Source organism: Amphibalanus amphitrite, unplaced genomic scaffold (assembly GCF_019059575.1).
Source record: "Amphibalanus amphitrite isolate SeventyFive unplaced genomic scaffold, NRLGWU_Aamphi_draft 000074F_arrow, whole genome shotgun sequence".
NCBI classification, from domain to species: domain Eukaryota; kingdom Metazoa; phylum Arthropoda; class Thecostraca; order Balanomorpha; family Balanidae; genus Amphibalanus; species Amphibalanus amphitrite.
This window is the reverse complement of record NW_024881570.1, coordinates 972272-985809: the sequence shown is the minus strand read 5'-3', so window position 1 is coordinate 985809 and position 13538 is coordinate 972272. Positions and strand designations below refer to the sequence as shown.

The window sequence follows — 13538 nt, the reverse complement described above, 5'->3', positions numbered from 1 at the left end:
AGTAAAATTAACAGTAAATATACTTTTCATTTGCAGAGGAGACTTCCAAGCAAACCTGCTTCCCGAACCCCTGCGGGCCCAACTCGCAGTGTCGGGAGCTGAACGGACGTCCTACATGCTCGTGTCTGCCGGAGTACCTGGGAGCGCCACCCAACTGCCGGCCAGAGTGTGTGGTCAACACTGACTGTCCGAGTTACCAAGCCTGCGTCTCCCAGAAGTGCGTCGATCCGTGCCCAGGATCATGTGGACAGAATGCCGACTGCAGGGTCCAAAGTCATAACCCAGTCTGCTCATGTCTGCCTGGGTTCACGGGCAACGCATATGCCCTCTGCAACCGCATTCCTCGTGAGTATATACGTGTACCTAGGAAGTCCAATAACGTATTATGTTTTTTTTTTGCAGAATTTTGACAAACTTTTTGCTGCAGACACACATTAGGGCTCTAATTTAAAGTTACCTTGTTGAATAATTTTGTAGGCATTAACAACTAACCTTTCTGTTTCGCTTTCCAGAAACTCCGCCACCGACGGCACCGGCAGTTGCCGACCCATGTTATCCGTCACCGTGTGGAGCCAACGCAGATTGCAGCGACAAGAATGGCGTCGCGGTATGCATTTGCCGTGATGAATACTTTGGGAACCCGTACAGTGGGTGTAAACCAGAATGCGTCCTGGACACGGATTGCCCACGGGACAAGAACTGTGACAACAACAAGTGCAGAAACCCGTGCCCAGGCCAGTGTGGTACAGGAGCAGAGTGTCGCGTCGTCAACCGCATCATTATGTGCAGTTGTCCTGAGGGCCACACCGGAGATCCATTCTCCTACTGCAGACTGGTACCGCAAACACCACCGCCATTTGAGCCTCAGTACACCAACCCTTGTGTGCCATTGCCTTGCGGCGAGAACGCCCAGTGCCGAGAGGCCAACAACGCAGCCGTGTGCTCTTGTGTGGCTGGTTACCATGGCGACCCCACCATCGGATGCCGACCGGAGTGCGTCTCCAACGCCGAGTGCGCCCCGGCCCTGGCATGCATCAGCCAGAAATGCAAGAACCCGTGCGCCGGTCTCTGTGGAGTCAACGCACAATGTCGAGTCCTTAACCACAACCCCAGGTGCAACTGCCTGCCAGGATATGAAGGGGATCCCTACAGGAGCTGCGCTGTTGCCAGAAGTAAGACACTTTCCGCTTTAAATACCTTATTGAGTCAGAGTGACTGCAAGTAGGGTAATGACCGTGGTAAATAGCTTGTCTGAAACCGAACTAAGAATCCAAATTTATTATTTATTATTATACAGTTACCAATGACGGCGACCCAATCCAATCGAATGCTTACACTGAGTCTTTTCCGCAGCCGATCCACCCCGTGACGAAAATCCATGCCAGCCGAGTCCGTGCGGCCCGAACTCGGAGTGTCGTGTCAAGAACGGCGGAGCGGCCTGCTCCTGCCTGTCGGGATACAAGGGTGCTCCGCCAGCCTGTCGGCCAGAATGTGTCCTGAACACGGACTGTGCCGACCACCTGGCTTGCATCGGACAGAAATGTCTCGATCCGTGCCAGGGACAGTGCGGCCAGAACGCAAGGTGTTCTGTACAAAACCATCGTCCAGTGTGCAGATGCGACACGGGATTCACAGGAGATGCATTCCGATACTGCTCGCCCATTCCAGAAAGTAAGTTTCGTTAGATGTTAACGAACTTTTGATAAGGAAATTCAATAGAGGAATTCCTTTGTGAATAAAAAACGTTTGGTGAATGTATCACGCTTTGAAAATATAAGAGTAGTCTCAAATCGTGAGTCCTTTATCTTTTCATAATTCTAAGGTGTTACTGCCAACCTAGAACTTTCCTTTTTTAATATCTCACTTGTTTGGAAAGTGTTAGCGAAAAATATAATTTAAAAAAAACATTGAACACTACGTAAAGAGTTATGAGGGAAAACGCTGGTTGAATCTCTGGTTTATTCTTGATTTTCTAAAAAGCAGCGCATAGCTTTTTAAGGAAAATTCTTGCTTCTACTACACAGCTACAACCTTGTTTCAAATAAATCTAAAGTTACTCTACAGTCTGTAGAGATTTTCTACATTCAGGCATTTGAATCAAATGCTATTTCAAATTATGACGTTTGCATTTTTCTCCAAGTAGGCATATCCTGGAACTAGATGTGCAATTGAAGCGTATTATTAGCCTAGGTAATGTAGTAGTTTTAATACTCTCCTTGCTTTTTCAGCTACTCTCGCTCCGGTTGTTCAGGAACAAGACCCCTGCTACCCTGGAAAGTGTGGCCCGAACGCCCAATGTCGAGTACACAATGGAATTGGAGTTTGCAGCTGTCTGCCAGAATACTTTGGCAACCCGTATGAAGGCTGCAAGCCCGAATGTGTGGTTCACTCAGACTGTGATCGTTCCAAGGCCTGCGAACGCAACAAGTGCGTCGACCCCTGTCGTGGCGTGTGCGGCTTCCGTGCTGAGTGCCGTGTGCAGAATCACGTGGCCATGTGCTTCTGCCCAGAAGGATATAAGGGCGACCCCTTCTCAGCATGCACACCGGTTCCGGTCACTCAGCCACCGCAGGAACCGGCAAAGGCCGATCCTTGCTTCCCATCTCCGTGTGGATCAAACGCCGAGTGCATCTCCAAGGACCGCGATGATGACGACTCGGCTGTTGCAATCTGCAAGTGTCTTCCGGGCTTCCCCAAGGGCGACCCGTATACCGGCTGTCGGCCAGAATGTGTCACCAACGCCGACTGTGCTCAAACTCTGGCATGCGGGTCTCAGCAGAAATGCATCGACCCCTGTCCCGGCCTGTGTGGACACAATGCCGCGTGCAGAGTCATCAACCACAACCCGCTCTGCACCTGCAACGCTGGTCACACTGGATCGCCTTATCAAGGATGCACTGAGATAAAACGTAAGCACCGTGAAAAGACAATCCTCATTTGCACTGAACTTCTGAATTACATCTTTGTTAATGTACATACTGCCTTCATGTATGATAAGATGATCCATCTTTTTTCTCAGCGGAGACACCCAAGCAAACCTGCTTCCCGAACCCCTGCGGGCCCAACTCGCAGTGTCGGGAGCTGAACGGACGTCCAACATGTTCGTGTCTGCCGGAGTACCTGGGAGCGCCACCCAACTGCCGGCCAGAGTGTGTGGTCAACACTGACTGTCCGAGTTACCAAGCCTGCGTCTCACAGAAGTGCGTTGACCCGTGCCCAGGATCGTGTGGACAGAATGCCGACTGCCGGGTTCAGAGCCACAATCCTGTATGCGTATGCCTTCAGGGATTCACAGGAGACGCCTATTCGCTTTGTACACCGATCCCACGTAAGTGTTCCTGATAGATCTCTGTAGTTATTATGGGCACATTACCTGACATGTAGGCAACGTATGCTGACTTTTTCAATCATAAAATGAACTGACGCAAAAACCACTTCAAAATCTCATTAACATAACCTCTATGTTTGCATAGTAGGGAAAGATCGACGTGTTTCACAACGTCCCTTTAAATGCTGTCGGTAACGCGTTTGGCTAAATACCATCAAACGTCAATTTTGTTGGTAAATAATGGTTCAGAAAATGCTAATAATGTTCATCCTTTCTCAGAAACTCCGCCACCAACGGCACCGGCAGTGGCCGACCCATGCTATCCGTCACCGTGTGGAGCCAACGCAGATTGCAGCGACAAGAACGGCGTCGCGGTATGCATTTGCCGTGACGAATACTTCGGGAACCCGTACAGCGGATGTAAACCAGAGTGTGTCCTGGACACGGATTGCCCTCGGGACAAGAACTGTGACAACAACAAGTGCAGGGACCCGTGCCCAGGCCAGTGTGGCACAGGAGCAGAGTGTCGCGTCGCCAACCACCGCATCATGTGTCATTGTCCTGAGGGCCACACCGGAGATCCATTCTCCTACTGCAGACTGGTGCCGCAGACGCCACCGCCATTTGAGCCTCAGTACACCAACCCCTGCGTGCCATCGCCTTGCGGCGAGAACGCTCAGTGCCGAGAGGCCAACAACGCAGCCGTGTGCTCTTGTGTGGCTGGATACCATGGCGACCCCACCATCGGATGTCGACCAGAGTGTGTCTCCAACGCCGAGTGCGCCCCGGCCCTGGCATGCATCAACCAGAAATGCAAGGACCCATGTGTTGGTCTATGTGGTGTTAGCGCGCGTTGTCGCGTTCTCAACCACAACCCCAGGTGCAACTGTCTGCCAGGATATGAGGGCGATCCTTACAGACGCTGCGTGGTTACCAGACGTAAGATATGTTTACTTCGTTATGTATATATGCATATTTTCAGAGCCTTTTTATATGCATGCTTTTTCGAAAACTGCATGATAGCATGACTTTTTGCACTTTACCGAATGATGAGCATGACATTGCATTACCCCCGAATGCATCGCATGTCTGTTTAAGTGCTCAAGCATGTTCCTCTCCTCCTTTTAGCCGAACAACCTCGCCCTGGAAACCCGTGCCAGCCGAGCCCGTGCGGCCCGAACGCGGAGTGCCGGGAGCTGAACGGCGGAGCCGCCTGCTCCTGTCTGGAGGGATACAAGGGTGCTCCACCAGCCTGTCGACCAGAATGTGTTCTGAACACGGACTGTGCCGAGCACCTGGCTTGCATCGGACAGAAGTGTTTGGATCCATGCAGGGACGAATGTGGTCAAGGTGCTAAATGCACCGTGGTCAACCACAACCCTGTTTGCCGCTGCGAGGCAGGCCTCGTGGGCGATCCATACAGTTTCTGCAGAGCAGTGCCAACAAGTGAGTTATAATTGGGAGACGATTGCTAGTGCTAAATACCGACTATGGACAAATTACGGCAATGTGAAAGGCATCAGGAAATTACCGACTCAGCCAGCCGAATTCCGCATGATTACGTATATCGATGCTCTGGTCTACATAGTGGAGATAGCCGGTGGTTTACTATGAATGGATGAATATTATCCCAACTGAACTATTCTTTTCTAAGACAACACTTTAAATACACAAAAAAATGCATCAAAGCTTCAAAATGTAGGTACCTATAACGCAATCCTTACGTATATTTATACCTAAAAAGCAGCAAAATAGAGAAAGCATTGTGGTTGAAAAAGCGGCAAAGGAAACAACGTTGAATGATTTTCGCATACTTCTTATTTATCATAAAACAATTATTCATCATAAAATAAACTGTTTACCAAACCTATTAACAACTTGAGAAGGCCAATTAAATGGTTAACAGAAGCAGCGCGTCCCAACCCAAGCACGCGTAAGCCGTAAGGTAAGCAATGACAGCAATATAATTGCCTACAATTGTTTGTGTAAAGTGCCATTTTATATAATGCTGTATCGCAATGCGACGTATTGCGAGTTTTGATATAACCTCTGTCTTTCAGCCACTCCAAGACCTGAACAACCACAAAACCCGTGCTACCCTGGCAAGTGCGGCCCGAACGCCCAGTGCCGTGTGCACAATGACATCGGCGTGTGCAGCTGTCTACCAGAGTACTTCGGCAACCCGTATGAGGGATGCAAGCCGGAGTGCTTGGTAGATTCCGAGTGTGATCGTTCCAAGGCCTGTGAGCGCAACAAGTGCGTGGACCCGTGCCCTGGCGTCTGCGGATTCCGGGCCGAGTGTCGGGTGCAAAACCACATGGCGATATGCTTCTGCCTGGAAGGATATAGGGGCGATCCATTCACTGCCTGCACACCGATACCAGTCACACGTAAGACAAAGTCATTTGAATGGTTCACGCATAGTAATCGAGAACACATTTTAGATATACTATACAGTATGCATGCATATTTTTTTACCTACCTACTGCGAGTTATCTGGAGAAAGTTGTATACATGTATTTAAAAGAGACATCGATTAGTAATCAATGGTTTCCGCTTCCATTCACAGCACAACCATCTGCCCCGGTTGAGACAGATCCGTGCAATCCAACGCCATGCGGAGCAAACGCTGACTGCATTGAGAAGAACGGTGTTGCCACGTGCAAATGTCGCCCAGGATACCCCAAGGGAGACCCTTTCAGTGGTTGCCGACCCGAGTGCATCACCAGTGCCGACTGCGCGCAAACGAAAGCCTGCGGCACTCAGCAAAAATGCATTGATCCATGCCCAGGTCTTTGCGGCTCGAACGCCCTGTGCCAAACCATCAACCACCAGCCGATCTGCCGCTGCAACAGCGGCTACACGGGAGATCCTTATCGTGTGTGCACCAAAGAAATTCGTAAGTATCAGTATTGCATAGACTCAAGACTGTTCAATTGCACATCTCTGCATTGTAACGATAAAATATGCAGTGCAGATGAGCACCGTAAATTTCCACGCAATGTCGTGTTCTCTCATATACTTGATTATTTTGAGCGGAAATAGTGCGTTTCAGCATATTAATTAATTAGTTTAATCATACATTATCAACCAAAAAGCCCTCGAAGAATGAGCATAAAGTTATTATTCCATAAGGTTATTATACACTTATGTACTCGTACTGTTTTAAGGAAATAGTGCAATACGTTTTTACAACAACAAAATACGAGGCACGAAGACATAACGCCGCTTACACGTTCACAACTTGTTTCAGCCCGCGAGCCGGTGAACCCGTGCTTCCCGAGCCCATGCGGCCCGTACTCTGAATGCCGTGTCTTGAACGGAGGTGCAGCATGCTCTTGCAAGCCGACGTACATCGGAGCACCACCACAGTGCCGACCTGAGTGCGTTGTGAACTCAGAATGTTCCAACCACCTGGCCTGCATTCAAGAGAAGTGCGTCGACCCGTGCCCGGGCAAGTGCGGGCTTAATGCACAGTGCTCCGTGCGCAACCACAACCCGAAGTGCACATGTCTTCCAGGATACAACGGAGATCCGTACTCTCGATGTGTTCGGGAAATACGTGAGTACAAATTACCTATTCATGTTATTAATTTTGATGCACATCTTTTGCATGTATTCCATAGCACTATAAGCAGTGAAAAAACCGGATCATAAAAAGCATAGGCTTAACGATGCTTACTTTTCCTTTCAGAAACGACCCCGAGACCGCCTGCTGCTGAGGTTGATCCGTGCTACCCATCGCCATGTGGTGCCAACGCGGATTGCACGAACAGAGATGGTCTTGGCGTATGCAAGTGTCGACCAGAGTTCTTCGGCAATCCATACGAAGGATGCAGACCGGAATGTGTTCTGGACACCGACTGTCAACTGGACAAGAACTGTGAAGCAAACAAGTGCATCGATCCTTGTCCTGGACGCTGTGGATCCGGCGCCGAGTGTCTCGTCGCTAACCACGTCATCATCTGTTTGTGTCCGGCCGGCTACACGGGAGATCCGTTCTCATACTGTAGATCGATCCCTGACGATCCTCCACGCCCAGAGCCGCCATCGAACCCGTGCTTCCCGAATCCGTGCGGACCGAACGCCCAGTGCCGTGAGGCGAACGGCGTGGCAGTCTGCGTCTGTCTGCCCGAGTACCGTGGTGATCCCACGACGGGCTGCAGACCTGAATGTGTATCGCCGGCCGAATGCTCATCGGATAAGACATGCGTCAACCGTAAATGTGTTGACCCGTGCCCCGGGGTGTGTGGACAGAACGCACAATGCCGTGCTATAAACCACAACCCGGTGTGCGACTGTCTGCCAGGCTTTGTCGGTGACCCGTACCGCCGTTGCACGCTGGAGGTGGTCACTCAGCCAGTCAAGGATGACCCGTGCTCACCGAACCCATGCGGACCGAACTCTATCTGCCGTGTGATCGGCGACAAGGCAGCCTGCAGCTGCGAACAGGGCTACAAGGGATCGCCTCCAAACTGTCGCCCTGAGTGCGTCACCAACCCAGAATGTTCGGCCGATAAGGCGTGCTACGGACAAAAGTGCGTGGATCCCTGTCCGGGCCAGTGCGGAACGAATGCCAACTGTCTCGTACAGAACCACAATCCAGTCTGCAACTGCCAGGCGGGATACACTGGAGACCCATATCGGTTCTGCTCACCCATTCCTAAAAGTAAGTTATGGTTATGTTGTATTACCTAGCTGACTGGTAAGATCAATATGCAGTCTAAATAAGTCATTCTAATCAACTATCAAGTGGCATATTGTTTTTTTTTTCAATGGCTTTAGTTTTTTCAGTTGCCCTTACATTAACTTTTGTTTCAGCCACTCCGAGACCCCAGGCACCACAAAACCCGTGCTACCCTGGCAAGTGCGGCCCGAACGCCCAGTGCCGTGTGCACAATGACATCGGCGTGTGCAGCTGTCTACCAGAGTACTTCGGCAACCCGTATGAGGGATGCAAGCCGGAATGTGTGGTCAACAGTGACTGCGTCAAGTCCAAGGGCTGTGAAAGGAACAAGTGCGTTGACCCGTGTCCTGGTGTCTGCGGCTTCCGCGCAGAGTGTCGAGTTCAAGACCACGTGGCGATTTGCTACTGCCCGGATGGATACAGAGGTGATCCATTCACAGCATGCACACCAGTTCCAGTGACCGAGCCGCCGAGGGAGCCAGTCAAGACCGATCCGTGCTTCCCGTCACCATGTGGACCCAACGCCGAGTGCGTTACCAGGGACAATGATGACGACGAAAAGGCAGTAGCAATCTGCAAATGCCTCCCAGGATTCCCGAAGGGAGACCCAGTAACTGGCTGTCGACCAGAGTGCACTGTCAATGCGGATTGTTCTCCGACACAGGCATGTGGATCCCTACAGAAGTGTGTGGACCCGTGCCCTGGATTGTGCGGAGCCAACGCCCGATGCAGCACAATCAACCACCAACCGATTTGCCAGTGCAACGACGGCTATTCAGGAGACCCATATCGTACCTGTACTCCTATTGTCCGTAAGTTGCAACATCAACGTCATCACAAACGCTTGAACTTAAGCTTCCTTGACAGATTCAATACGTTGATTACATGCTTGTTAATAGAGAAGGCACTAAATTTATTTCATTGAATAGTATCTAGAATTAAAGCATTTCAAATGTAGCCAAGTCGGCTATTTTATGAATCCTTTTTCCCTTGTATTTTTTCCCAAATATACTGTTGTTTAATTCACTAAAACGCTTCTGTTTTCAGCCCGCGAGCCGGTGAACCCGTGCTTCCCGAGCCCATGCGGCCCGTACTCTGAATGCCGCGTCTTGAACGGAGGTGCAGCATGCTCTTGCAAGCCAACGTACATCGGAGCACCACCACAGTGCCGACCTGAGTGCGTTGTGAACTCAGAATGCTCCAATTATCTGGCCTGCATTCAAGAGAAGTGCGTCGACCCTTGCCCGGGCAAGTGTGGGCTTAACGCACAATGTTCCGTGCGCAGCCACAACCCCAGATGCACATGTCTTCCAGGATACACCGGAGACCCGTACTCTCGATGTGTGAAGGAAATAGGTAAGTTGACTTCTGCATATCAGTATTTGCTTTGCATTGCGTATTACTGTACAATTTCATAGCAATCATGCTCCAAGGTTTATTCAAGTGTCAATCCATGACTATTGATGACATTCCGTAGAAGGAATGGAAAATATCACCGCAAAAACAAAAGGGTGACACAGCTCATTTTTTTCTTGCAGCCCCAACTCCGAGACCACCGGCTGCTGAGGTTGATCCTTGCTACCCATCGCCATGTGGTGCCAACGCGGATTGCACAAACAGAGATGGTCTGGGCGTATGCAAGTGTCGACCAGAGTTCTTCGGTAATCCATATGAAGGATGTAGACCAGAATGTGTTCTGGACACAGACTGTCAACTGGACAAGAACTGTGAAGCAAACAAGTGCATCGATCCTTGTCCTGGACGCTGTGGATCCGGCGCCGAGTGTCTCGTCGCTAACCACGTCATCATCTGTCTGTGTCCGGCTGGCTACACGGGAGATCCGTTCTCATACTGTAGATCGATCCCTGACGATCCTCCACGCCCAGAGCCGCCATCGAACCCGTGCTTCCCGAATCCGTGCGGACCGAACGCCCAGTGCCGTGAGGCGAACGGCGTGGCAGTCTGCGTCTGTCTGCCCGAGTACCGTGGTGATCCCACGACGGGCTGCAGACCTGAATGTGTATCGCCGGCCGAATGCTCATCGGATAAGACATGCGTCAACCGTAAATGTGTTGACCCGTGCCCCGGGGTGTGTGGACAGAACGCACAATGCCGTGCTATAAACCACAACCCGGTGTGCGACTGTCTGCCAGGCTTTGTCGGTGACCCGTACCGCCGTTGCACGCTGGAGGTGGTCACTCAGCCAGTCAAGGATGACCCGTGCTCACCGAACCCATGCGGACCGAACTCTATCTGCCGTGTGATCGGCGACAAGGCAGCCTGCAGCTGCGAACAGGGCTACAAGGGATCGCCTCCAAACTGTCGCCCTGAGTGCGTCACCAACCCAGAATGTTCGGCCGATAAGGCGTGCTACGGACAAAAGTGCGTGGATCCCTGTCCGGGCCAGTGCGGAACGAATGCCAACTGTCTCGTGCAGAACCACAATCCAGTCTGCAACTGCCAGGCGGGATACACTGGAGACCCATATCGGTTCTGCTCGCCCATTCCGCAAAGTAAGTTCAGAAATAAGATGAATTAGACATTACATGTTATCTTAGACGAAGACAGTGTAAATATGAAATAGATATCCATTATGAATATCATGATATTAACTTTTTATGACTTAAAACCTTATCGTCAATTTGCCTTGTCCTTACATTAACTTCTGTTTCAGCCACTCCGAGACCCCAGGCACCACAAAACCCGTGCTACCCTGGCAAGTGCGGCCCGAACGCCCAGTGCCGTGTGCACAATGACATCGGCGTGTGCAGCTGTCTACCAGAGTATTTCGGCAACCCATATGAGGGATGCAAGCCGGAATGTGTGGTCAACAGTGACTGCGTCAAGTCCAAGGGCTGTGAAAGGAACAAGTGCGTTGACCCTTGCCCTGGCGTCTGCGGCTTCCGCGCCGAGTGCCGAGTGCAAGATCACTTCGCTATGTGCTACTGCCCTGACGGCTATCAAGGAGACCCATTCACTGTCTGCACCCCTGTTCCGGCGACTCAGCCACCCAGGGAACCGGTAAAGACCGATCCCTGCTACCCGTCCCCGTGCGGTCCCAACGCCGAGTGCATTGCAAAGGACGATGATGACGATGGACAGGCTGTGGCAGTCTGCAAGTGTCGTCCGGGTTTCCCCAAGGGGGATCCCGTTACCGGCTGTCGCCCGGAGTGCACCACCAACGCCGACTGTTCCCAGTCAGAGGCGTGTGGCTCTCAGCAGAAATGCGTTGATCCTTGTCCCGGTGTGTGCGGCACGAACGCCCTGTGCACAGTGTTCAATCACAACCCAATGTGCAACTGCAAGCAGGGATACCAAGGCAATGCATACGGATACTGCTCACCAATTCCACGTAAGTTCTTTGCTTTGACTTCCTACCATTTGCTGTTGATTTATATCAACCTCTTTTGCTTAAAATGAAAATAATGTTTTTGTAAGCTTTCCAAAAAATATTAAAATAAGCTCTATGCGTTTCACTAGAAGTAGCTTACTAAACTGTTAGCATCATAGGTGCTCACCGTGACAACAATACCAACAGACTACGTATCGTGCTGGTCTCTGACTACTGCTTTCTATTTTCACAGAGGAAACACCGAAACAGGGCTGCTTCCCGAACCCATGCGGGCCCAACTCGCAGTGCCAGGAGGTAAATGGTCGTCCGACATGCTCGTGTCTGCCGGAGTACCTGGGAGCGCCACCCAACTGCCGGCCAGAGTGTGTGGTCAGCTCCGATTGCCCCAGCTACCAGGCCTGCGTCTCGCAGAAGTGCGTCGACCCGTGCATCGGCGCATGCGGCCAGAACGCCGAGTGTCGCGTTCAGAATCACAACCCACTCTGCTTCTGTCTGCCAGGCTACACTGGAAACGCTTATCAGCTCTGCTCAGCAATACCAGGTGAAGCTTTTTGATCTTTATTTAAATGTCACCCATCATAACATGTGCAAAGTAGTAAAGTACCGTTTTTGGAGTTGACGGTAGTTGATTTGATTGATAAGGCTTGTCGGTTTTATTGTTGATAACTTTTGAAATTAATGTACATTACGTTTGGTCCAAGATATTTGCTAATAGTTACATGTTTCTTCGTTCACGTCAGATCATAAGGAAAGAACAACATTTTTGTATTGTCTACAACGTATTTTGTGCGTAACGCCTTTACACGATAAGTAAATTAAAATGTTGATTGTCCTTGTAGGCACCTCATGCGAAGCATCTTAATGGTGATTGTGTGGTTTCAGTAACGCCGAGACCGACAGCACCGGTAAAGGTCGACCCTTGCTTCCCGTCGCCATGCGGCTCCAACGCCAACTGTGAGGAGCGCAACTCGATCGCGGTGTGCAAGTGCATCGAGGGCTTCTTTGGCAACCCGTACGTCAGCTGCCGGCCAGAATGCCTGCTCAACCAGGACTGCTCGCGCGACAAGGCCTGCAGTCGCGACCTCAAGTGTGTGGACCCATGTCCAGGCACCTGCGGCGTGGAGGCTGTGTGCAACGCTGTCAACCACATTGCAAGCTGCTACTGCCCTGAAGGCATGATCGGAGATCCCTTCGTCCAGTGTCGCTTCAAGCCCGCTGAACGTGAGTGGATGATTGAATTACATCGAAAACAGGCGAAATACTTATTTAATTGATTTATATTGGTACTTTATAGTTATATTACCTTTTTCCTGTCACCTTCAATAAAGTTATACATGATTGCAATTGTTGCTGCACAAGCAAGTAACCATTGATCCAAGACTCAGCTGATTGTATCGCAGCTCAGCGATACAATGCATTTGAAATTTGGAATGCATCTGACGAGCCCTTTTTTTGCAGCGGTCCGGCCCCAAGAGCCGGCGAACCCATGCGTGCCTTCTCCGTGCGGCCCGAATGCCAACTGTCGCCTGATGAACGGCGTGGCGCTTTGCACCTGCTTGCCGGGCTTCATCGGCGACCCACTCGACCGGTGTCGCCACGAGTGCGTCTCCAGTTCGGAGTGCGTCTCGGACAAGGCGTGCATCGGCTTCAAGTGCCGCGATCCGTGTGAGGGCACGTGCGGTCATCGGGCCGAGTGTCGCGTGGTGAACCACCAGCCGCGCTGCTCGTGCCCGTCCGGCCTCAGCGGCGACCCGTACCGCGCCTGCTACGACGCCCCGGTAACGCGGCCCGCCGTCGGCGACCCATGCCAGCCGAGCCCGTGCGGTCCCAACTCGGTGTGTCGCGTGCAGGACGGCCGTGCCGCCTGCTCGTGTCGCGACGAGTACCAGGGTGCGCCGCCTAACTGCCGACCGGAGTGCGTGCTCAACGACGACTGTTCCTCGGACAGGGCCTGTGTCAGCCAGAAGTGTCAGGACATCTGCCCTGGCTTCTGTGGAACCAATGCAGTCTGCAATATGCGTAACCACATTCCTACTTGCTCTTGCAACGCAGGATACACGGGAGACGCCTACAGATACTGTTCTCCCATACCGCAGAGTGAGTGCTGATACTTGCCGTCGATTGCATGCCCGTGCATAATTTACGTTCATTTACAGTACGTTTTTTTTTTC

At 51.3% G+C, this 13538-nt stretch overlaps 1 protein-coding gene across 1 annotated transcript in view; it reads left to right on the top strand.

Moving 5' to 3' along the window:
- The window catches only part of LOC122379269, a 147939-nt gene that overhangs the window by 116877 nt on the left and 17524 nt on the right, over positions 1 to 13538 (top strand). The window contains exons 95-112 of the mRNA XM_043361308.1: positions 37 to 345; positions 513 to 1172; positions 1354 to 1671; positions 2229 to 2909; positions 3020 to 3328; positions 3608 to 4267; positions 4457 to 4774; positions 5389 to 5718; positions 5898 to 6227; positions 6582 to 6890; positions 7023 to 7997; positions 8150 to 8827; positions 9063 to 9371; positions 9554 to 10528; positions 10690 to 11367; positions 11600 to 11908; positions 12250 to 12588; positions 12826 to 13464. Coding sequence (XP_043217243.1) covers positions 37 to 345; positions 513 to 1172; positions 1354 to 1671; positions 2229 to 2909; positions 3020 to 3328; positions 3608 to 4267; positions 4457 to 4774; positions 5389 to 5718; positions 5898 to 6227; positions 6582 to 6890; positions 7023 to 7997; positions 8150 to 8827; positions 9063 to 9371; positions 9554 to 10528; positions 10690 to 11367; positions 11600 to 11908; positions 12250 to 12588; positions 12826 to 13464 — 9126 coding nt within the window. The remainder of the gene's footprint in view (positions 1 to 36; positions 346 to 512; positions 1173 to 1353; positions 1672 to 2228; positions 2910 to 3019; positions 3329 to 3607; positions 4268 to 4456; positions 4775 to 5388; positions 5719 to 5897; positions 6228 to 6581; positions 6891 to 7022; positions 7998 to 8149; positions 8828 to 9062; positions 9372 to 9553; positions 10529 to 10689; positions 11368 to 11599; positions 11909 to 12249; positions 12589 to 12825; positions 13465 to 13538) is intronic.